The sequence below is a fragment of the Nerophis lumbriciformis genome, linkage group LG04 (assembly GCF_033978685.3).
Source record: "Nerophis lumbriciformis linkage group LG04, RoL_Nlum_v2.1, whole genome shotgun sequence".
In the NCBI taxonomy this organism is placed as follows: Eukaryota; Metazoa; Chordata; class Actinopteri; order Syngnathiformes; family Syngnathidae; genus Nerophis; species Nerophis lumbriciformis.
In genome coordinates, this window is record NC_084551.2 from 37943467 (window position 1) to 37969996 (window position 26530).

General features: G+C 41.7%; 1 protein-coding gene across 2 annotated transcripts in view; it reads right to left on the reverse strand.

Moving 5' to 3' along the window:
• Positions 1 to 7771: 7771 nt before the first annotated feature.
• znf804b (zinc finger protein 804B) overlaps positions 7772 to 26530 on the reverse strand; it is a 140370-nt gene continuing 121611 nt past the window's right edge. The window contains exons 4-6 of one of the 2 annotated variants that reach the window (XM_061954632.2): positions 19893 to 20023; positions 9797 to 11415; positions 7772 to 9727 (exon numbers count right to left, since the gene is read on the reverse strand). In XM_061954632.2, the coding sequence (XP_061810616.2) occupies positions 7980 to 9727; positions 9797 to 11415; positions 19893 to 20023 (3498 nt within the window). In that variant the 3' untranslated portion in view covers positions 7772 to 7979. Of the gene's footprint in view, positions 11416 to 19892; positions 20024 to 26530 lie in introns of both variants that reach the window. The other variant, XM_061954624.2, reaches the window with a different exon arrangement.

A 26530-nucleotide genomic window follows, 5' to 3' on the forward strand; every position in this document is an offset into this window, starting at 1 on the left:
CACCGTACGTGCTCCCGTTGTATCCACAGTGCGGTTCACAGGAATATCAGTTGCTGTGAAATAGTAATCCGTGTGCGGATGGAGAGATTGCGTCTTTTCATGAACCGGATCCCTGTCGTTTAGTAGGAGCCATTTTGTGGTCTTTACAGATGTAAACACACAAAGGAAATGAAACGTACCGTACGGTAAAACCGCGCGCTTTTTCTTCTTCTACGCGGGCGGGTGGTTGCTTACAGTAGAAGAAGAAGCGCTTCCTGTTCTATGGGGGCGGGTGCTTACCTTGGCGGTTGCTTGCGTAGAAGAAGAAGCGCTTCCTGTTCTATGGGGGCGGGTGCTTACCTTGGCGGTTGCTTGCGTAGAAGAAGAAGCGCTTCCTGTTCTACCGGGAAAAAAGATGGCGGCTGTTTACCGTAGTTACGAGACCGAAACTTTATGAAAATGAATCTTAATATTTATCCATATATAAAGCGCACCGGGTTATAAGGCGCACTGTCAGCTTTTGAGAAAATTTGTGGTTTTTAGGTGCGCCTTATAGTGCGGAAAATACGGTATATATGTAATAAAATATATATATATAGCTAGAATTCACTGAAAGTCAAGTATTTTTATATATATATATATATATATATATATATATATATATATATATATATATATATATATATATATATATATATATATATATATATATATATATATCTTAACCACGCCCCCACCCCCCACCTTCACCTCCCGAAATCGGAGGTCTCAAGGTTGGCAAGTATGATGGGGGGAATGGTTTATCTTGGCAAAGAAGAAATACTCACTAACGCAGATTTAGACGGATTTGTGAACAATATTTGAGAGGAAAAGGTATTTTTTGTTTATGTAAAAGTTTTACATTTTTGAGTTCAACTCATGAAAAATGAGACTAAAAACAAATGTGTTGCATTTTTATTTTTGTTCAGTGTAAAAACAAGTAAACCATTGACATAATTCCCATTCTAATAGGAAGAAATATGTCAGTGTTTCTTTCCTAGACAAAAAGGCTCAAAAAGACAAGTGAATTTATATTTGGACTTTTGAGAAAAACATGAAAGTCAACGCCAAACAACTACTTCCCAAGTCAGTCAGCTTTTCTTGCTGTCATTTTAACACTCGATTGACCTGAAGAGATACAGCCCTGACCCGAAACATGCTGGAAAGTATAAGAAGTAAAAAACCACAAGGCTCAGAGACGGCTTCTTCCCTGAAGCTGTCAGACTGCTGGATGCTCCATAGTCTCCTTCTGCTCTTCTTTCTGCCCCTCCCGGGACCTGAGTCCAAATTGTGTAGTGTCAATGTGCAAATTTGAAAAATATGAAAAATAAAGCTCATTGAATCATTGAAAAAAGTATGTCAAAGGTTGTTCACAGGTGTAAGTCACGATCACATAATGTTGTTTCCTGTTTATGTTCTTTTTTGAACGGCCCTTGTAGAGGTTGAACCTCCTTTTGGAATAAGCCACAAAAAGCCAAAGAACAAATGTAGCGTTATTTTATTTTTTTTCTAACTCTGAGTTTTTGAGGTGTTTTCTTTCTTGGAAATAGCATCAAGTTTAATTTGCAAAAACATTTAAAGTTAACTGCTAACCAATTGCTTTTGTTTTTAGCAAGTCATTATTTTAATACCCTCAACTTTTAAAGGGATCATAAAAAAACATGAGCTAAATAACCTTAAGCTCATTTATTAGCTGAATTAATGCATACTTCCCTCAACATTTTATTTCCTGGGAAAACAAAACAAAAGTAACAGTGTTTTATTCCCCGTACTGGAATACTTAACAGTACTACAGTACATGCATCTGTTTGCACCAACACAACAAACACTCCAGGTCATTCAAAAGCAAATGAAAAAGCATGAAAGTAACATTTTCCCATTTTTTTTAACAGCACACATCTACCTCACTAACTTTCATAACAACATGTAGGAAACTATGGTATGTGTGGCGTATGGATGTCACTTCAGTTGTATGCTGTTTTCAAAGTCAAGGGAGGGCTTTTTTTTGTTGTTGTTTGTCATTATTCGAACCCAGGATTGGTCACTGTGTGAATATTTAAAAACTAGTGTCGTGGTGCCGCGTATTCAAATACTTGAAGTTGTATAAAGTACAGTATACAAACATGTTCTCATGATAATTCAGAATTTGTTTGAAATATTTTATACTGCACTTGACAAATGACCAGAAAACCACTGTGACACTATAGTTCATTTTTTTAAATGTTTTTATTTTTTTTAATAAATGGCTGTGATGATAATGTCAATGAGGGATTCCTAATCACTGCTATGTTGGAATTATTATTAATATTGATACCACTGTTGACATAATTATTTTTTGTTTGACTACTTTTGGATTGTTTTGTGTCATGTTTGTGTGTCCTCTCAATTGCTCTGTTGATTGCTATTCTGAATGTTGCTGGGCCGGGTTTGGTTTTGGAATTGGAATTGTATTACTATGGTATTATTGTGTATTATTTTGTTGGATTGATTAACTATTAAAAAAAAAAAAGATTTCATACTGCACTTGACAGATGACCAAAAACATAAATATTTGCCAAGGCTCAGCCTCTAATAATAGTAAAATATTTTATAAATGCTTGTCATTTTTTTAATACAGTACTACTGCTATACTACTAATGATAATACTAATACAGTAATCCAAAAGTTTGTATCATTATATAACAATGGTATTATACAGTATATAACATTAAAAAATGCAATATTGTTGTGATGAATTTTACTAATAATGTATAATATATGGGCAGCACGGTGGAAGAGGGGTTAGTGCATCTGCCTCACAATATGAAGGTCCTGAGTAGTCCTGGGTTCAATCCCGGGCTCGGGATCTTTCTGTGTGGAGTTTGCATGTTCTCCCCGTGACTGCGTGGGTTCCATCCGGGTACTCCGGCTTCCTCCCACCTCCAAAGACATGCACCTGGGGATAGGTTGATTGGCAACACTAAATTGGCCCTAGTGTGTGAATGTGAGTGTGAATGTTGTCTGTCTATCTGTGTTGGCCCTGCGATGAGGTGGCGACTTGTCCAGGGTGTACCCCGCCTTCCGCCCGATTGTAGCTGAGATAGGCTCCAGCGCCCCCCGCGACCCCAAAGGGAATAAGCGGTAGAAAATGGATGGATGGATGTATAATATATGATGTATACAAACCCCGTTTCCATATGAGTTGGGAAATTGTGTTAGATGTAAATATAAACGGAATACAATGATTTGCAAATCCTTTTCAACCCATATTCAATTGAATGCACTACAAAGACAAGATATTTGTTGTTCGAACTCATAAACTTTATTCTTTTTTTGCAAATAATAATTAACTTAGAATTTCATGGCTGCAACACGTGCCAAAGTAGTTGGGAAAGGGCATGTACACCACTGTGTTACATGGCCTTTCCTTTTAACAACACTCAGTAAATGTTTGGGAACTGAGGAGACACATTTTTTAAGCTCCTCAGGTGGAATTCTTTCCCATTCTTGCTTGATGTACAGCTTAAGTTGTTCAACAGTCCGGGGGTCTCCGTTGTGGTGTTTTAGGCTTCATAATACGCCACACATTTTCAATGGGAGACAGGTTTGGACTACAGGCAGGCCAGTCTAGTACCCGCACTCTTTTACTATGAAGAAACGTTGATGTAACACGTGGCTTGGCATTGTCTTGCTGAAATAAGCAGGGGCGTCCATGGTAACGTTGCTTGGATGGCAACATATGTTGCTCCAAAACCTGTATGTACCTTTCAGCATTAATGGCGCCTTCACAGATGTGTAAGTTGCCCATGTCTTGGGCACTAATACACCCCCATACCATCACAGATGCTGGCTTTTCAACTTTGCGCCTATAATAATCCGGATGGTTCTTTTCCTCTTTGGTCCGGAGGACACGACGTCCACAGTTTCCAAAAACAATTTGAAATGTGGACTCGTCAGACCACAGAACACTTTTCCACTTTGTATCAGTCCATCTTAGATGAGCTCAGGCCCAGCGAAGCTGACGGCGTTTCTGGGTGTTGTTGATAAACATTTTTTGCCTTGCATAGGAGAGTTTTAACTTACACTTACAGATGTAGCAACAAACTGTAGTTACTGACAGTGGGTTTCTGAAGTGTTCCTGAGCCCATGTGGTGATATCCTTTACACACTGATGTCGCTTGTTGATGCAGTACAAGGTCACGGGCTTAGCTGCTTACGTGCAGTGATTTCTCCAGATTCTCTGAACTTTTTGATGATATTACGGACCGTAGATGGTGAAATCCCTAAATTCCTTGCAATAGCTGGTTGAGAACGTTTTTTCTTAAACTGTTCAACATTTTGCTCACGCATTTGTTGACAAAGTGGTGACCCTCGCCCCATCCTTGTTTGTGAATGACTGAGCATTTCATGGAATCTACTTTTATACCCAATCATGGCACCCACCTGTTCCCAATTTGCCTGTTCACCTGTGGGATGTTCCAAATAAGTGTTTGATGAGCATTCCTCAACTTTATCAGTATTTATTGCCACCTTTCCCAACTTCTTTGTCACATGTTGCTGGCATCTATTTCTAAAGTTAATGATTATTTGCCAAAGTTTATCAGTTTGAACATCAAATATGTTGTCTTTGTAGCATATTCAACTGAATATGGGTTGAAAATGATTTGTAAATCATTGTATTCCGTTTATATTTACATCCAACACCATTTCCCAACTCATGGAAACGAGGTTTGTACATGGACCACGTTATTCTTGGTATTATGATGATAATAATTATTATATAATACATATATGTGATTATTTATGTAATCGAGCCAATTACTCTACGATCCAAATATAAAACAGCATTTACTGGCATTACCAACAGGAACTGCCAAACTACTAGTTGATATTTCGCAGATATTGAAAACATGATTTGAAATAAAAATATTAGTCAGTTAGTTTTTTTTTGTCTTTGATTTTATCTTAAAATTTGTGCCGTCAAATGGTATTTTTTTTAAAATCAGATTAATCCCACTTGAATTGGATTAATCATGATTAATTACAGTTGCTACAAAAGCATTGCTTAATTTATTTTGTGGTACTTTTGTAGACAGCAATGTCGCATAGTCCACCAGTGTTGTTTGTTGTCCACTTCTTCTTGTCGATGTTCTAGTAGTCTTCTTGCGAGCAGATGCCTCAAAGACATGTTTTCCTTTTTAGATGCTATTTTAAAGTTGTTGTGCTGCAATAAGACAATTAATCGCTGCAATTTATGCAAATGCCCATCCATCCATTTTCTACCTCTTATTCCCTTTGGGGTCGCGGGGGGCGCTGGAGCCTATCTCAGCTACAATCGGGCGGAAGGCGGGGTACACCCTGGACAAGTCGCCACCTCATCGCAGGGCCAACACAGATAGACAGACAACATTCACACTCACATTCACACACTAGGGCCAATTTAGTGATGCCAATCAACTTATCCCCAGGTGCATGTCTTTGGAGGTGGGAGGAAGCCGGAGTACCCGGAGGGAACCCACGCAGTCACGGGGAGAACATGCAAACTCCACACAGAAAGATCCCGAGCCCGGGATTGAACCCAAGACCAAATGATCTTGCTTTTATGTAAAGTCCCGTCAGGGTGTAATTTGACACGTCAGAATCGCCTCACTCTTTCTTTCAGGTAAAGGAGCATGTGGGCTCAAAATCAATTGCGGGATTAATCTGCGTTTATATTTTGTGATTAATCACACACCTTAACTGGGCAAATGGGACAGCCCTACTTAAATATATATTTCCCTCTCTGGAAAAACAAAGGTCATGTTATATTTAGAGTTGTTTCATACAAAATAAATATTAGAGCTGACGCTATCGATTATTTCTGTCATCGAGTATTTTATTGATTAGTTTGTTCGATTAATCGTGTAGTCAGATTTTAGGGTAAAAAAGTTGAAAAAAACTAAGATTTTTCTGCTTGCCATAATCTTTATTCATTTTTTTTTCTTCATATAAACGCACATCATTAACATTTGAATTGTACTTTTAACATGTTTGCATTAATAACAAATAAAAAACACCCTCCAATGTTTGCTGCCCCACAGATTAGGCACCCACATACCACCACTCTCATGTGCGCTCTTTTACAGTGGCCGTGCGGAAACTATATGCGCATTATTAAAGTTCTGGGCACTCCATGCTGTCTAAATATTGTTTTAGTTACACTAATTAAACTATTAACCAAAGCTTTTTTCCAATTGATTCATTGTTGCAACCTTAATGAAAATGATGTTTATTTTAAATTCCTAATTAATTGTTTTGATGTAAAACATGAGAATAATTTGCCTTAAAACAGGGGTGTCAAACTCATTTTAGATTGGGGGCCACATGGAGAAAAATCTACTCCCAAGTTGGCTGAACTGGTAAAATCACAGCACGATAACTTAAAAATAAAGACAACTTTAAATTGTTTTCTTTGTTAAAAAATAGAACAAGCTCATTCTGAAATTGTACAAATCACAATTCTCATGCTGCGGTTAATAATTTATTTGTCGTTATTTACCGTATTTTTCGTAGTATAAGTCGCACCGGAGTATAAGTCGCACCGGCCGAAAATGCATAATAAAGAAGGAAAAAAACATATATAAGTCGCACTGGAGTATAAGTCGCATTTTTTGGGGAAATGTACTTGATAAAACCCAACACCAAGAATAGACATTTGAAAGGCAATTTAAAAAAAAGGAAGAATAGTGAACAACAGGCTGAATAAATGTACGTTATATGAGGCATAAATAACCAACTGAGAACGTGCCTGGTATGTTAACGTAACATATTATGGTAAGAGTCATTCAAATAACTATAACATATAGAACATGCTATACGTTTACCAAACAATCTGTCACTCCTAATCGCTAAATCCCATGAAATCTTATACGTCGAGTCTCTTACGTGAATGAGCTAAATAATATTATTTGATATTTTACGGTAATGTGTTAATAATTTCACACATAAATTGCTCCTGAGTATAAGTCGCACCCCCGGCCAAACTATGAAAAAAACTGCGACTTATAGTCCGAAAAATACGGTATATTTTTTGAATGAATTATGTCATAATGTTCATCATTCAACTCATTGGTGTTAATTTTCAATCAAGATTAAAAAAATTACATCAAAATCAAATTACAGGATTATTTATGTAGTTTGATCATTTTCCTCGACTGATGTACTAACATGTGGGTAGCATCATCTACAAAGATACAAAAAAACTTCTATTGCGACATCTAGTGGACACATTTAGAACAGCAGTTTCTTTCATTCAAAAATTTCAGGTACATTTTTATACTTAGCAAACTCATCCCGTGGGACGGATAAAACCTGTTCGCTGGCCTGATCCGGCCCTCGGGCCTTACGTTTGACACGCCTGCTTTAAAATTTAATATTTAAAAAAAACAAAACAGGTCCATGCATGACAATTTAATTACAGTACATTTATTTTATTTGTATCGCCCCAAAAGGCCACCTTTTCTAACTACCAAGCACATTTAATTGAGACTAATTTCTCATGTGAACGGGTTGAGTCGCGTTTCCAGTAGTTGTTGCCGTCATTACGGCTGATTGGAAGACTTTATTTATTTATGTTGGTTGAAAGTTGGCTCGGGTCACTGGTATGAAAGGCGAGAGTTGCAATGTTTCCATTGTTGTCGGCACTTTATTGGAGGCACGGAGGCTGCACTTCAAAAGGCAGTTGGTCATAAAGAAAGAAAGGACGCGAGCCCAGCTTGTCTTTGAATAGCAGGTGCACCATTCTCTTTATTATGAGCTCGAATCATCAAATAAGCAAATGATCAAAGTCATTTTGTGTCACGGCGCAGCAGGGGATTAATGAATGAAACATATTTTGAATTGAAAACCGTCAACAGGCGGGCTTTCTGCGTGTGTGGATTCTGACAACATAGCTCCATTACCAAAAGCATGCTCTTCGTTGTTACAGATGTCTAATGTGGACGTCACAAGGCTTTCTGTTGGAACCTCAGTGGCCATGCTCTGTCCATGAAAGGCTGCGGCACAAGTGTGGAGAGATGGTTTGCGGGAAAGGCGGCCGCTGGAGGAGGAGGAAGAGGAGGGAGGAGAGGGATGGGGTGATGAGCAAGAAGGATGGAGGGAAACAGTGAAGAGAGCGGGAAGGCAGAAGGCTGAAGGTGATGAGGGAAGCCCAGGGAGTGAGTGAGCTGAGCTGGGTGGATGTCAGAAGGGGAGGTTGCATTTGAGAAGTTGGCGTGCTGCAAAAGAAAATGATGGAGGCTGGCTAAAGGCGGAGTCAATGCAAGGTGGGGAAGGTTGGGGACACCCACAGCTAAATGCTGGATCAAGTCCTCCTGTGGGTTCATGTGCAGGAGCCTCTCTTGGAGGACCAGACCTGTTTGTATCGAGTGATGATGATTCTGTGGAAGCTTGAGGGAGGATGCAGGTATGCACCTTTCCTCTGAAGTCCCACTGTCGTTCACCTGGGTGGTGCATGTCAAGTTCACGTGAACCTCTGCCTTCTCCTCGCTTTGTTCCAGAACTTTCTGCATGTGCTCTCTAGCTTGCTCCTGCAAGAGGCGGTACTTGTCCATCTCCTCTGCAGTGAAGCTGATTGGCGTAGCGGGCTCTCTACCCGTGTCCTTGCCTTCAGTCCTGATCTCCACTGCACACATATTTGGCATACTGCTTGCCAAGCCAATAGGATGTCCAATGTCCAATTTCTGATTTAACAAGTCCTCGCAATCCTTTTCCTGACTCCTCTCCAACTGTTCTCTTGTCCTTCGAGCCTTTCTCTGGATTGCAGGGAGTTTCCCAATGAGGGGGAGAAGCAAAGTCTTTATTGGTTTCTGGGGTACAGGATCACTTTGGCATGGGATGATTGTGTCTGTGGTCACGGAGACAGAACTTCCACCATGATTGTCTTCAAACTGGGACATATTGCTGTCACTGTGGTGGGTGTTGGGATCTAGGATCAGAGCTGATACTGAGTTTTGGGAGGGAGATTCGGAGCCACTGCGCATCCTTGCCTTCTTTGGTAACTGGGATGAGACGGGGGACATCCCACAAGTCATTTCTGAGCATGTGCTGCTCTTGCTCCAGTCCCAGCTCAGCTCAGAGACGTTGATGCTGCTACATGGGCTGCAGGAGCGGGAACTGTGACTGGACTTTTTATCTGGGCTGTATGTCCGCCTGCTTGTCCAACATTCAGGACTGGAAAAGTACCTAAAGTGGGAGCGGGAAGACCCCCACTTACAGCTGGGGCTCCATCTGCTGTCAGGTCCTGTCCTGGAGCCTGAGGTGGACCTGCGTATCCGCCTGTCTTCCCAGCTGTCACTGCTGCCTAATGTCCACCTATCCCAATCCATGTCTTCTGTGCTTAACCTCCTGCCTGTCCTGTGCTTGCTGCTTGGACTTGGGCTGGCCCTGTTGCCCCAATCCCACCCAAAAGCTCTGTTTCTCCATCCCCATCTAGACTCCTCCCCATGACACTCCCACTGTTCTGAGTCTGAGAACAAATCTCTGTCTTTGGAACCAACCTGCCTTCCCCTGTCTGTCTCTTCAAAGCGTCCCCAACTATTTCGGTTACTGTGAATGAATGTTCTGTCCCCGTGGAGGAGTTTTCTCTTTCTTTGCGGGCTGCTACCACAGCTGTTGTCAGGGTAACTGCAGTCAATGAAACTCCTGGGGTTGCTATGGTGACCTGATTCCCAAAACAGCTTTGAGTTGCATCCTGGGGAGAAAGAGTGTAAAGAGCAGTGAGATCTCCGGAGAGCCGCCTCCCACTCCACGCCAGGCGTACCTCTGGAGAGCTGGGGGAAGACGTGGCGGCGTTCACCTTGGTCTCCACTTGCCAGGCGCTGCGATCCCAAGCTGTGGCTCCTGTGAGGCCTCCTATTACTAACAGACACGTAAACTGGCTCGGTCTCAGATCTCCCCGGGAGACAGCTGCTCCCAGCTCTCCATACCCTTCCTCTTTCCAACCAAACCTCCCTTTCCTCCCCACACCTCCCTCCAGTCTCTGCTCGTCTGTCACTGCCATTGAAGACCGCAGAGACTACACTCCTTACTTTACACCTTACTGATTGTTGCCTATTTGTGTCCTTTGCCCCCCTCTTTCTCTTCCCTAGCTTCTTTATGATGCTTTTACTTTTGCTCTTTTTGCGTACGATACACCCGTGTAAATGAGGGGCGCTGGCACGCTCCGACATGGTCTCACTCTCGTTCTCACACCTGGACGGTCTGATGCATATCCCGTGTGTGTCAAGCTTGGTGACAGATTCTAATTTACAGCTTAGGGCTGTGATGGCTCTCTCCCCGATCCCTGTTGCGCCTACTAATCTGTCTCCCGGAGGAGTCTGAGTTTTTGTGTTAGAGCTGTCACTACGAGTGGGGTCAAATGGAAAGGAGGCTGCCTTCACACGATGCTCTATACTTAGCATGTGTGACGCTCCTTCTGATCCTTCCCCCAACGATGAAAGCTTTTTGTTCTCAACAAACAGGTGTGCTTCTTCTTTTACATTCTCCTCAGCTTCTTTCGCTTCGCGTGTAAGCCTTTCCTCTTTTTGTAAACAGTAATGAGTGTCAGGTGTAAGAATAGCAGACTCGCATGAGTTTGATGCATCCGGTTGATGCAGATTTTGTGTATGTTCTTCTTCTGTCGGTGTTTGGGCTAACTTAATACAGTTTGGGTTGCAGCTGTAAGAGATGCACGGCTGAGACTTGGTGAATTTAAGTAAACCGACAGGCCATGGAACACAGGTGGCGCCATCTTTACTTAAGACGGACGTGTGCACACTTTCACCGACTCCTAATTCCTGCTTATCAGCACGACTCCCATCATTACTGTGATTATCCTTCACCGTGTCCCTTATTTCAGTGCCTTCTTTAGCTCCCATTTTGCTTTGTCCAACACTATCAATTTCCCTGTCTAGATCCTCTAGTATTCCCTTGATCCGCTGTTTCATTAGCTCCCTCCTCTCTCTCTCCTCCTCTTCCTGGTCAGAGAAGACGGAGGCGGAGGGCTCCAGCCGAGGACCCCTACGCGAGAAACAGAAGGACACCCCACGCCTGCCTCCGGCTCGCCCCCGCCCCTCCAAAGGCAGCTGGCATCCCGCAAGGGGCTGCTGATTCACTGCAGGACGGTCTGTATTGGACTCTGGATGAGTGATTAGCCGAGACTCAGTTGGAGCGGCCAGCGGTATTTGGGAGGGAGGCCGGCAAGGATTTACTCGTTGGTGGCTCAGTAGAGATGTACTGCCTTGTTTGGCTGGGGGCCTCTGTGTGTGTTTGAATGCTTCACATTTGTCCGCTGGGCTGCAGGCTTTGTGTTCCATGCCTCTGTCTTGATGCTTATGATGCTGCAGCTGCTGGCTAACCAGCCTCACAGCACTTTTTAGCTCGTATGTCCTTCCTTGGATTCTGCAATGACAGATGAGACAGAACATATTCACTTTGTTTCTGTTTATTCACGCAGAAAAACGACAACTTTTTCTTAAGACAAACCTATTTACTCACTCTGTGAATAGGGTCAGTAATTAGAAGGTATAGTATTAGGTTATTAGAGGTATTAGAGTTAATTTGGTAGGATAAATTGCTATAGTACATGTTGAAAAGATGTTCTAGAACTAATCCAATCCAATCCACTTTATTTATGTAGCACGTTTCAAAAAACAATATAGGTTTCACAAAGTGCTGCACAGAAGTTGAGACATACATACTAGCAGAGTCAGTAATATAAAACATTTAACTATAAAAAACAAATAAATACATAAAATATATCAGAGAAAATAAAATTGACTAAAATCACACAACTCTCATGCTGGTTTAAAAGCCAAAAAGTAAAAATAGGTTTTAGGACGTGATTTAAAACTCATTAAAGAGGCAGCCGACCGAATACTAATAGGGATATTGTTCCATAGTTTTAAAGCCACAACAGAAAATGCACAATCACCTATGGATATTAAACTGTTTTTTGGGACGACAAGAAGAAACTGATCAGTTGACCTCAGAGACCTTGTGGGGGTGTACATTTTTTAAAGGTTTGACATATGTTGTGGCGCTAATCCGTTAAGAGATTTAAAAACAAACAAAAATATTTTAAAATGAATTCTGAAATGAACTGGGAGCCAGGGAAGGAATTCTAAAATGGGTGTAATGTGTTCATGTTTTTAAGTGCCAGTTAAAATGTGAGCATCAGCATTTTGGACTAACTGCAATCGAACAATTGAGGCCTGCTTCATTCCAATGTAGAGGGAGTTGCAGTAGTCCAAACGTGATGAAATAAAAGCATGGATTACCCGCTTAGATTCGTTAAAAGATAAAACTGATCACATTTTTGCTAAAAGTCTTAGATGATAAAAACTAGATCGTAAAATGGAGTTAATTTGATGTTCTAATATAAAATCATTGTCAAACTTAAAACCAAGAATGTGACTGTGGGTTTTAAATAAGGCATCAGGGGGCTCAGGTCATTGGGGTGAGCATTCTGTTTTACTTTTGAGTTAAATAAAATCATTTCTGTCTTGTTCTAATTTAAGTTCAGAAAGTTTACTACCAACCATGCTTTTATGTCCTCAAGACAATTTAAAAGTTATTTTAAATATGTGTCACTTTTTTTCTTTAAAGGGACATAGATTTGCGTATCATCCGCATAAAGATGATATTATATAGTATGTTTTTTTAAAATGTGTTGAACGGGCAGCATGTACACTGAAAACAGGACTGGTCCTAGGACTGAACCCTGAGGGACACCACAGGACAAAGGAGCATAGGCTGAAGCCGAATCATCAATTTGAATTTAAAAAAAGTTCTGTTTGTGAGATATGACTTGAACCATTTTCAAGGGTGCCTTTTAAACCCACACATTGTTCTAAGCGACTAACGAGAGTTAGTCGCAATTCCAAACTTTTTCTCTGTGGTTATTTTTGCTGTTTATTCTTTGGTATTGCAAATACAGTAGTGATGCCTTTAGATTAGTGGTCCCTAGTTAATACAGAGCAGGGATTCATTATTTTGATTTTGTTTTTTGTATTCAACATGATTTTCGTAATATATTATTTAGTATATAAATTCTAATACAATATTTTTAGGGTTACACGTTAGAAAAGCTTCTCTTGACTGCTGAAGTATGACTCGTACAAGCAGTGTTGGCCTAAACATGTCTTTCATTTTTTTTTTTACATTTTTGTTTTATTTGCAAAAAATACAGAATGTTAATCAATCTAATAAAAGAAGATAGAGTGACCCCAACTCTAACCCAATCCCATCTTCACAATACTTGGGTTAGGAATTTACAAAGCAATTGAGAAGAGATACTTATGCTTGGCACTCAGCATCAAGGGTTGGAATTGGGGGTTAAATCACCAAAATGATTCCCGGGCGTAGCCACCGCTGCTGCTCACTGCTCCCCTCGCCTCCCAGGGGGTGATCAAGGGTGATGGGTCAAATGCAGAGAATAATTTCGCCACACCTAGTGTGTGTGTGACAATCATTGGCACTTTAACTTTAACAATATTTATTAAATACAATACTAAAAAAAAAAAAAAAAAGGAAGAAAAAACATAAAAGCAACAGTATCAATGATAGCAATTAAAATAATAATACCACTACTACTACTACTACTTCTACTAATAATAACAATATACAAAAAAGTTTTTTTTGATCAAAAATTTTATTCTTAAAAAAATATTTTGTAAAACCATCCATCCATTATCTACCGCTTGTCCTTTTGGGGTCGTGGGGGTGCTGCCGCATATCTCAGCTGCATTCAGGCGGAAGGCGGTGTACACCCTGGACAAGTCGCCACCTCACAGATAGACAACATTCACACTCACATTCACACGCTAGGGCCAATTTAGTGTTGCCAATCAACACATACATATTTTAATTGTTTTAAAATCCATTCTTTAAAATTATGCATTGGTCTAGAATATGATAAGTAAAAATCACAATTTGGATGTGAGTCGCTTTTTTGGAGCACCGCTATTAATTAGTGTTGTCAAGTAATTAAATAAAAGATTAATTCTGATTAGTTAATGTGTTTAATCTATTTTTTATTTTTTTAATCTCACTTAAAATGCAGAGAAAAGCCCTCAACTTGTGGTATTTTCATTTAAATGTATTACATTAAATGTCTCCATCAGTCTTGTGAAAGAGTGTGAGCTGTCACACATTATCTTTGTGCCGCATGACGGTAGTGTTGTTGCTGACAGTCAAGCACAAGAAGAGGTTTGAGGCAATTTACAGGCTGTTTTGCACATGGAGCGACAGTAATGTTAGAGATTAAAAATTGTATTAACTCGATATAGGCTCCAGCACCACCCGCGATCCCCAGAGGGACAAGTGGTAGAAAATGGATGGATGGAAAAAAACATAACGTGCTAAATATGACTGTAATTAATCACTCATCTTTAAACTGACGTATGCATTGACCTCATCACTGACCGTATGACAACACGCGCCGCCTTCTAGGTAACCATCTGCGGTTAAGGTAAAGTAGCATGCACAGTAAAAATTAATAGCATGATTCATCTGCATATACATACATGATTACTACAATATTTTTTGTGGTTAATCCCACGAGGTAATGCATTTTTTTTTTTGACAACCCTAATTAAAGCCTATGCAAACTTGATAGCATAGGCAAAGCTGACCTACTAAGCTCATACATAAAGGATGTGTTTCTTACATGAGCAACATAGCGAGAGCAATCCTTTTAGCATGTCCGTATGCAGAGTATACAATGATTGTCAGGACGCCAAACAATACTGGGGGGAGGAAGATGCAAATGTGCTTTGCAATGTGCGTGCAAACTGGCAAAGTTATGCACAAACGGCAGCACCAGAAGGAGGGGATTGCTGCAAAGGCTGCAATGACAAATGATGGAGAGAGATAATCTTCTGTACTCGTGTTGACAATCAACATATTTCAGTTAGAAAAAAAAAAATTTGACATAATGTCTGTCCATAAATTCCATCATTGAGCACATGAATGACTTAAAGGGTTCATGTTATGATTTTTTTTCTACATTTAAAACACTTTCTTGTGGTTTACATAACATGTAATGGTGGTTCTTCGGTCAACATTTTGCATAAATGATGTTTTACAGACCATCTTCAAGCCGCTTTTTGACCATTTCTTCAAGATGCGAAGATTTGTGGGCGGTCTGATTTACATGTCTCCATTTTGATTGCATCTTTTCCCCATCAGCCGTATTGTAGCTTTTAGCGCTTCCATATGGCGTCTACTGACGAATATACCGTATTTTCCGGACTATAAGGCGCACTTAAAATCATTTTTTTTTCTCAAAACTCGACAGTGCGCCTTTATAACCCGGTGCGCCTAATGTAGGGAATACATTTGGTTGCGCTTGCCCACCTCGAAGCTATTTTATTTGGTACATGGCGTAATAAGTGTGACCAGTAGATGGCAGTCAAACATAAGAGATAAGTGTAGGCTGCACCGTTTGATGTACTTCAACATACGGGTATTATTATGGTGTGTGTATAAGGTAAGACATATTATCTAGCATTTTGTTTTGCAATTTTATGCAAAAGCAACTTTTCTTACCTGGTACCTGCTGATCTGTAATTGGTATCTGCATAAATCCTGAAAAATTGCACGCGTCCGCCTTTGTAGTCCGTGATGACACTGTAGTAAGCTTCTTTCTTTTTCTCTATCTTCTTGTTATGGGACATTCATCCTCCGCTGTTGCTATTTCTAATATAAAGCAGTGTAAAGTTCTTACTTATATCTGTCAGTAAACTCGCCATGAAAGCGCTAAAACATACTGGTATAGTGAGTTTACATTATTCACCCAAGGAACTTTAGTTATTAGAGTTCGGGTCGGACGGTTTTTCACGGGACACATTTCTGGTGTTGTTGTTTCCGGATGAGGAGGCTCTGTTATTTGTTTAAGTGAAGTCTGAATGTCATTAAAACAGTTAGCTCCATCTTTTGACACTTCTTCCACTCCCGCCATTGCACGCTACACCACTACAACAAAGATGACGCGGAGAAGACGCTGCCGAAGGTGAGCCACGTAAATAAGACCGCCCACAAAACGGCGCATCCGGAAGCGACTGTCAGAAAGTGGCTTGAAGATGATTTGTAAAACATAATCTATGCAACATTTTGACCAAAGAACCACCATTACATGTTATGTAGACTACAAGGAAGTGTTTTACATTTAGAAAAAAATAACAATAATATGACTCCTTTTAATGCGCCCTATAATCAGGTGTGCTTTATATATGAAAAACGATCAAAAATAGACCATTCATTGGCAGTGCACCTTATAATCCGGTGCGCCGTATGGTCTGGAAAATACGGTAAGTTAGAGCTACTTTTTATTAGAAATGGCGATAGCGGAGGATGCATGTGCATGTACGAGCCACTACCCCACAACAAGAGGATATTGAAAAAGAAGCTTATTGACTAAAGAAGCTTATTGACTACATCGCTGTAGTCAATAAACATTTTCCCAGTAAGTTTTGTGGGGAATCATATTCATGTGCCTCCACTTCGACACAGTCTTCTCCCCGTCATCTTTGTTGTACCGGTAATTTTTAGCACTTCCTTAGCGAGTCTACTACCAGACTTGTAACTCTCTTCCAAAACTCCAAGGGGCAGTGTCTCCAGAAGGAACAACTGCAGCTGTTGTTGACGAGATACTCTATTTCCTTCCTGTGAAGCGACAACGTCAACATCTGTGCCTATACTGGGACTAATCATTCACAATCATCAGATTACTTTCAATGGACATTTTACTTATAAACCAGAGGAAAATACCTTTGGGAAGATGGACGTGTAACTTCTGAACGAGTCGCGGCAGAGGACGCTATTATTATTTGCAACGCTATTTGCCGTTTGGGACATGGGACAAGAGAGTGCTATCAGGTAAATAAAACTGTTAGGTAACTATTTTTAGCAAACGGCATGCTGGTGTTTATCCCTATAGTCATGTTCAGAGTACTGTGTCTGTGTGAGAGAAGAAGACGCGTGTGCATGAGAGAGAATATGTGTCGGAATTAAACCTGTTAGCACAAGATTGGTAATAAAAGTCAAAAAGAGTGCCGTACTTTGTGACATTTTCTGGACGCAACAACAACACAAAAAGCAAAAACAACACATTCAGTTATTTATTTTAGAGTGCATCGAGATATTAAGTGCACAATATCAGTTGTCATCATCCATCCATCCATTTTCTACCGCTTGTCCCTTTTGGGGTCGCGGGGGGTGCTGGAGCCTATCTCAGCTGCATTCGGCATCATGCAATTGTTCAATCGCTGTTGTTTTATTACATACAATTATTTGTGCATTTCAAGCACAGAGTCTGCGCCTGTGTTTAGGGACCCTCCTTGGCAAACACTGACCAATCACAGCTCTGCGTTCTGCATTGCCAGCGACGTGAATCTAGGATTTGGGATTGGGAGGTGCAGGCGGCTACACAGCGGGAGGGGGAACGACGGCGTTGCCTATGCAAGCTTCCGCGGGAGTATACGCCAGGTTTAACATTAAAACATGTACCAAATAAAATTGCTTCAAGGTCGGTAAGCACAACTAGAATTAATCCATATATTAGGAGCACCGAGTCATAAGGTGCACTGTCGATTTTTGAGAAAATGAAAATATATTAAGTGCGCCTTACAGTCCAAAAATAATGGTACACACAAAAACCTAATTTAAATAGGGCCGTCTGCACCATTTTTGCACTTGTTATCAATTACGATAATGTGCGTAGCATGGTGGGGGCCCTTAGTACATCACTGACTTGTTATGCCCCTACTCCTCAGGGCGTAGCCTCCGGTCTTCTAAAGATCCCAAAAACTCAATTTAAAACCTGTGGAGACCTGACATTCCAGGCTATAAGCTCCCAGACTCTGGAACAACTTGCACCAGTCTTGACTGTGTTGACATTTTTAAGAAACATTTGAAAACTTCTCTTTTTAGTAAAACTTTTAGTTAATGCACCTTTTAATTATCTTTTTTTTTAAATCCACTTTGTATCCTTTTTCTGATGTTGGTCCTGTTGTTTTGATTTTATTTCACCTATGTTTAGTATAGCGCTTTGTGATTTTTTTCTGTGATAAGTGCTTTATAAATAAAATTTACTCACACAGGGGTTAGTGCGTGTGCCTCATAATACGAAGGTCCTGAGTTCAATCCCGGACTCGGGATCTTTCTGTGTGGAGTTTGCATGTTGTGAAGTATGCGGACGACACGACAGTAGTGGGCCTCATCCGTGACAACAATGACATGGACTACAGGGAGGAGGTGAAACATCTGGTTGACTGGTGCAGAACCAACAACCTGGTCCTGAATGTCAACAAGACCAAGGAGATCATCGTTGACTTCAGGAAGCACCAGTCCAGCCACGCTCCACTCTACATACAGTGGAGATAGTAAGCAGCTCCAAGTTCCTGGGGGTGCAGATAACTGACAATATAACCTGGTCCCTACACACCGGAGCTCTTGTAAAAAGAGCTCAGCAGCGCATGCACTTTTTGCGTCGGATGAAAAGAGCACAGCTCCCTCCCCCCATTCTCAGCACATTCTACAGAGGCACTATGGAGAGCCTGCTGACCAACAGAATCTTTGTCTGGACTGGAGCCTGCAATGCCTCAGACTGTAAGTCTCTCCAGAGAGTGGTGAGGACGGCGGAAAAGATCATCAGGACTCCTCTTCCTCCTATCCAGGAGATCGCAAAAAGCCGCTGCCTGACCAGGGCTCAGAAAATCTGCAAAGACTCCTCCCACCCCCACCAAGGACTGTTTTCACTGCTGGACTCTAGAAAGAGGTTCCGCAGCCTCCGAAGCAGAACCTCCAGGTTCTGTAACAGCTTCTTCCCTCAAGCCGTAAGACTTTTGAACGCATCATAATTAAATTATCCCCTCAACTCCCTCCAAAATGGATTAACTCGCTGGAATAAAACAGACAATGCAACATACATCCATAAACGTGGACGCATGTGAAAAAGTGCAATACATTTATCTGTACAGTAATGTATTTATTTATTTATATATATTTATATATATTTATTTATTTTATATTTATATTTATATATTATTTATATATATTTATTTATTTATATATGCACCTTATTGCTTTTTTATCATGCACTACCATGAGCTTATGTAACGAAATTCCGTTCTTATCTGTGCTGTAAAGTTCAAATTTGAATGACAATAAAAAGGAAGTCTAAGTCTAAGTCTAAGTGACTGCGTGGGTTCCCTCCGGGTACTCCGGCTTCCTCCCACCTCCAAAGACATGCACCTGGGGATAGGTTGATCGGCAACACTAAATGGGCCCTAGTGTGTGAATGGGAGTGTGAATGTTGTCTGTCTATCTGTGTTGGCCCTGTGATGAGGTGGCGACTTGTCCGCCCGGATGCAGCTGAGATAAGCTCCAGCACCCCCCACGACCCCGAAAGGGACAAGCGGTAGAAAATGGATGGATGGATACTTACTTACTTACTTAGACTTAGTAAATCACCCGCAACACTAATAGCACACTCAATTTTATAGTTTGCAGTTATTTGGATCTCAGTAAATCACGCCATTAATGGCGGGGGCTATTTTTTTTTGTTTATGGCCATTATCAGCTTGTAACTTAACCTGAAATATAACTTCCTTGTGAAATATGACTCTTTCTTGTCATTTCTGATATTTTTTTCCCCTCTTTGTAAGTAAGAGTATCTTCATGTTCTATTTACTTCACCTGTGGCCCCTGGAGGCCAACTGAGTGCTTCCACATCTGTGGATGCATCCATCAAATCTAAGAAACATTGACTGGATGTGACGCACTCCAACCTCGGCGGACTCCTGATCTTATTTTATACACACACACACACACACACACACACACACACACACGGCCACAAACATTAACACACTCACCGCTGCCTCTCCTGCTGCAGCTGTGCCTGCTGGTGCAGGCGTCTGAGAGCCTTCTCCTGCTTGCGTTGGTCCTTCCATGACTTTGAGGCTACGTTGCGAGCAAACTCCCGCTGCTTGAGTTCCTTCAGCCTCTGCAGCAAACACACATTAAGGGAAGGGTGAGGGAGAGATTAGTTTCAGGGAGGCTGTAGGCGGCCTTCTTTCAAAACCGCACTTGGTGCTCGCAGATGTTGCGCTCTAAAACATGTAACACAATTAACTCCATTCAGGCTAGACGAAAGCAGCTTTCCGTCAGTGCTCAGCTTGGGAGCAAATAAACGGGTGAATAGTCGAATGCAGACACAGTAGAGATGATGGAGGACATAATAATGATCATCTTTTCAGGGCGTCTTCTGCTTGTCACAACTTTAGAGTTGAAGCTTTGAGTGTTACTAAAAAACATCGGTTGGGCGAGCTGAAATTAATGCTGCAATGCAAAGTTTAAAAGCACAAAACTTTCCATGTTTTATAACGAGAACATTTACATTTTAAGGAAGTGACCTGAAATAAATTAGCGAAATCCAGAAGGATTGAAAATAAATCTTAGCTGTCGACAACAACAATTTTACTAAAACTTATTTTTTGGGCCTTTGTTTTTCCTTCAACATTTGGCTGGTTTGCATATGTAAATCTGGAGACCCTGAATATAACATTTGTCAGATTTTTTTCCAGGAAAGTTTTATATTTGGGTCAATGCTGTAATATCTCTATGAGAGTGTTGATCTAAATCAGGGGTCGGGAACCTTTTTGGCTGAGAGAGCCATGAAAGCCAAATATTTTAAAATGTATTTCCGTGAGAGCCGTATAATGTTTTTTAACAATGAATACAACTAAATGCGTGCATTTTTAAGTAAGACCAACATTTTTAGAGTATGATATGTCTCTTATCTTACCATTAATGCGACTTCTGGTGCTGCATGGTTTTGCTGATGGCTTTGTAATCTGGTTGATACGTGGTTATTTTTAACACTGTGATTACCAGCGGAATTATTCATTACTTATCGTGTTAAGCAATGTCAGCTAAGATTTATCTGAGAGCCAGATGCAGTCATCAAAAGAGCCACATCTGGTTCTCTACCCCTGATCTAAATTATATCACATGATCCGCTGGTTGGCATGTGTAAATCTAGTGACCTCGTATATAAGACAACCTTTCTTTGTAAGATTTATTTCTAGGTACAAAAATATTGTCTTATATTACGGTCATTACTGAGTGTGTTAGTTTAAATCATATCACATGATCTGCTAGTTGTAACTTTGTAGACCCCATATATAAGTCGCCCTTTGTTGGTATTGTATACCCCTACATTACTTTTAGGAACCTATGTTCAAATGGCCTTGACGCTGTGTTATCAGGAACAGGCTGCTCTGAAAAACAACCCCGAGGACACCTCAACGATGGACGCTTTTGACTTCCCTTTTTCTCAACAAGCACCTGGTGTCGAATTTTGAGATCGGCCCCATTCCACAAAAACACTTCAACATCACACCCAAGTTGATTGGGCATACACGCACGCACCCGCCCCTTCCCCAACCACCGCCTTCACCACCGCTTGTTTGCTCCAACTCCCCTCCCTCTGTTGCGAGTTTGTTGTGACTAAATGTAACGTGTTTATGTTTGCATTGCAAATGAGGTTTTTTCCCTTGGACTCAGTCTGGACTCAGTCTGGACCCCCTCTTGCGGATCCAGCCTTTGACTGATATTTTTTTACTCTCCCCCCTTTCCCAATATCACCTTTTTCTCACTTTTATTTTAAGGAGCGCTGTAAAAATGGCTGCGCCGTCGGCGGTCTTGTCTTGTCTCCCTGTAATGTATGTCTGCTCTTAGTGGGACTGTGCCGAAAATATACTTTTCAGTTCTTATGTGTCTTGTGCATGTTAAGAATTGACAATAAATCATCTTGAATCTTGAAAAGAACACCAGCCTTTTTGTGACTCCCAGAGCCCAAACATAGTCTGCAGGCTACAGAGTGTTTCTTATTCGGGCTCCAGTACACCGGAATGCCCTACTGGCAACAGTTAGAGATGCCACCTCGGTAAAAGCATATAAATCACACCTTAAAACTCACCAACTCATCTATTTACTCTAGCTTTTAAATAGGCTGTTGGGGACCAGCTGATCTGCCGCTTCTCTCTCTTTTTGCCAGATGTCTACGGATAATCCCTGGAGAGATATCAGTCTGGAGGTAGTGCTAGATGCCTGCTCCTTGCAGATTTGTTGTGATAAACGAGACATTTCATAAATAAGGTAGGTAGTACAGAAGACATAAATACATACTACATCAATTCTGATTCGTGATCTGTTGAATAGGCACAGTTAAAATGGCAATTAATGAATGACAAGACGTTGAAATTGTATCACAAACATATTCCTAGCCTCTTCCTGCTATGTCACTGAAAAAATATACTGGGACATGTCCACAAAATATTTTCTATATGCTCAGTGGTGTGAAGTGTGAGTATTGCGCTTGAAAATAGTTATATTGGGATTAAGTCCCGGGTGGCCATTTCAAGAAAATAGGCAAATTTATGTTTTAAATATAGTACATTTAGTCTTCACTAAGAAACATAAATTATTTAATAATTCCACTAAAAACCATGTATCAAATTAAATAAAAATTTCATATAAAAAGCATAAAATTCCACATGAATAAAAAAGTTCCTCTCTCAGCTTATCGTGGTATGAGCTTATCGTTTGAGTGTCCCAATGACCTTAGGAGCTACAATGTCTGGGGGCTTCTATTCCCCCTGGTAGGGTCTCCCAAGGCAAAACGGTCCTTGGCGAGGGACCAGACAAAGAGCAGATCAAAGACCTCTATGAAAAGACACATACGTGGATCCAGAATTCCCCGCCCAAACGGGGATCACAGGGGCCCCCTTCTGGAGCCAGGCCTGGAGGTGTGGCTCGATGGTGAGCGCCTTGTGGCCGAGTGTCATAAGAAGGGGTATAGAGGTCGGATACTTTGTGAGCTTGGTGGCAGCTGAAGGCAGGGCCCTTGGCTGTTCAATCCTCAGCTACAGAAGCTAGCTCTTGGGATATGGAATGTCATACCGCTGTGGGGGATGACGTAGAGCAGGGGTCTCAAACATGCGGCCCGCGGGCCAATTGCGGCCCGCGAGACGTTATTTTGCGGCCCCTCCCTTAATATGAAAGTTTAATGTTAGTACGGCCCGGGAGTTTTAAATGAATGGCGCTTGACAGCGTTGTGTGCAGGGCAGAAGGAATTCACCAACCACGGTATAAGGCTCTGGTGTGGTATAAGGCCATCGACAATATCGAAGGTGTTCCATGATGGCAATGCGTTTAGTGTCCTCTAGAAACTGTCACCGCATCATCTTTGTCTCCATAGTAGTAGAGTGCCGGTCCAGACACATGTTGTATGCGGCTTCTGCAGTCACATGCAAGTTATTGCAAGACATACTTGAGGAACAGCCATACATGTCACACTGAGGGTGGTCATATTTTATTTTATTTATTTTTTAACACTGCTACAAATATGCGCCACACTGTGAACCCACACCAAACAAGAATGACAAACCCATTTCGGGAGAACATCCGTACCGTAACACAACATAAACACAACAGACAAATACCCAGAATCCTTTGCAGCCCTAACTCTTCCGGGCTACAACCCCCCCCCCCCCCCCTTTACTCCCAACCCCGCCTCCTCCCAACCCCGCCCACCTCAACCCCCCCACACATACCTCAAACCCCCCCCGCCCCCATCACCCGAATTCGGAGGTCTCAAGGTTGGCAAGTATGCATTGACGTCACTTGCGTGATGCAAGCAGAGAAACATTTTGCCTCTTTTCCACGACACCCGCACATGCTCTTCCTCCCTCCCTCCCTGCCTCCCTCGCTCGCCCGCCTGCTCGCTCCCGCCCCCGTTGTAAACAGTCCGGGCAGGGAAGACGAGCGGTCCGGTAGCTTCCAAAGCACTCCGCCGAAGGACCGAGCGACAATACAAAACTGTGGTGCACTGGACCCCAGCGCTGATACTCCGACAGAGAGTCGCTGGGCGAATCAGACGTGTAACACATTATAGCGGTGATGTTAGCCCGTTCGGGGCTAATTGTGCTACCGTAACTGTAAACTCCACGGTGAGAAGCTCTGTCATTCGCGAGGAGGAGCTCAGAGTTAAGCCGCTGGTCCTCCCCATCAAGAGAAGCCAGATGAGGTGGATAGAGCATCTGGTCAGGATGCTCCCTGGATGTCTTCGTGGGGAGGTGTTTATGGCATGTCCGACCGGTAGGAGGCCACGAGGAAGACCTAGGACACATTGGGAAGAATATGTCTCCCAGCTGGCTTGGGAATAGCTCGGGATCCCCAGGCAAAAAAGCTCGACAAAGTGGTTGCGAAGAGAGACGTCTGGGCTTCTCTGCTTAGGTGGCTGCCCCCGCAACCTGACCTCGGAGAAGTGGAAGAAGATGCATAAAAAAGCTTTTTCACGAGGGTGGGTGCGGGGGCTCAAAATAAAATTGTCTAGGTCCCCAATCTAGCCAGGGGCGGCCCTGCATGTGTGTACAAGTTATTATACAGTATTTACCCCATTTGTTTGCCGCTTTGAAATATTTTTAGTTGGCAGTGAGATTGATTACATTTCGAGCAACCGCGATGCGTTCGAGGCCCACCCCTTGCCACGGAAAATAACAATTACCTCTGCTTTGTACGCGCGCGTGCTTATTTATGTAAAACTGCGTGTCTGTCATTATAGCTGTGCTGATTCACTCAGGGATTCATGCCACTCTTTTCCCATTTCCTTTTTCTGACACACTATAATCCTCCCTTTATTCACGCTTGGCAGGTGTGTGCGTGTGCATGTTAGGGAGCTGCGCTTTGTCTGCCTGTCTGCGTCGAAAAGGCAAAGGAGGGATTCGGGAGTTTGGAAATAGCCGAGCATTGTGCATCACCATCCCTCCCATCTCTCTCTCTTTCCTCACACACACACTCCCAAACTAAAATCCATTCTTGGCTTTTACCTTGACAATTTGTTCAGGTGAATGCATTCTGCAGTATGATAATACCACACTCATTTTTAGATTATGCTACAGAGCTCCTGCTGTCACGTAGAATATATCACACACACGCGCGCACGCACACGTGCACATACACACACAAACACTTTTGGATTAGCTCCTCACACATTGGGTTTATTTACACACACACACACACACACACACACACACACACACACACACACACACACACACACACACACACACACACACACACACACACACACACACACACACACACACACCTAGTTCTAATACAGGAGATGACAGGCGTCAAGATAATCTCTGCTACGTTTTATATACGAGCACTTGTCTTTTTACATTATCCTTCATTAGCAGCATCCCACTTTCAGCTCTCAGAAGACGGTAAGAGATAAGCACTTTCTATATATACGTAAACAATTATGGCTTTGCAAAGATAACAAATGCCACTCAGTAGAGCAGAGGTACAGTCTGGTGTGCCGTGGGAGATGATGTCATTTCACCTATTTGGGTTAAAAATATTTTTTGCAAACCAGTAATTTTAATCCGCACATAATGTGCCATTGTTGAGTGTCGGTGCTGTCTAGAGCTCGGCAGAGTAACCATGTTATACCATACCATATCAGTAGGTGGAAGCCGGTAGCTAATTGCTTTGTAGATGTCGGAAACACGTCGTGTGAGACGGCGATGGTTTGTCGTGATCACAATATGCAGGCGACAGCGGGAGGCAGTGTGAAGGTAAAAAGGTATCTAGTGCCTAAACCAAAAATAAGCAAAAAGGTGACTGCCCCTAAGAAAAGGTATCAAAGCTTAGCGATGGCTATATAGAACAAAACTAAAACTGAACTGGCTACAAAGTAAACAAAAACAGACTGCTGGACGACAGCAAAAACTTACAGCGTGTGGAGCAGAGACGGCGTCCATAAATTACATCCGTACATGACATGACAATCAACAATGTCCACACAAAAAAAGATGGCAACAACTTAAATATTCTTGATTGCTAAAACAAAGCAGGTGCGGGGAATAGCGCTCAAAGAAAGACATGAAACTGCAACAGGGAAATACCAAAAAACAGGAAAAGCCACCAAAATAGGAGGGCAAGACAAGAACTAAAACACTATGCACAGGAGCACAACCAAAAAACTCATAATAAGTAACGGTGTGATGTGACAGTTCGTGACAGTACACCTACTGTGAGATAAGAGCTAAACTAAACAAGGCTAAACAAGACTAAAACTGAACTGGCTACAAAGTAAACAAAAACAGAATGCTGAACGACAGCAAAGACTTACTGCGGAGCAAAGACAATGTACATCCGAACATGACATGACAATCAACAATGTCCCCACAAAGAAGGGTAAAAACAACTGAAATAGTCTTGATTGCTAAAACAAAGCAGGTGCGGGGAATAGCGCTCAAAGGAAGACATGAAACTGCTACAGGAAAATACCAAAAAAAGAGAAAAAGCCACCAAAATAGGAACGCAAGACAATAACTAAAACACTACACACAGGAAAACAGCAAAAAACTCAAAATAAGTCAAGGTGTGATGTGATAGGTGGTGACAGTACACCTACTTTGAGACAAGAGCTATAGTG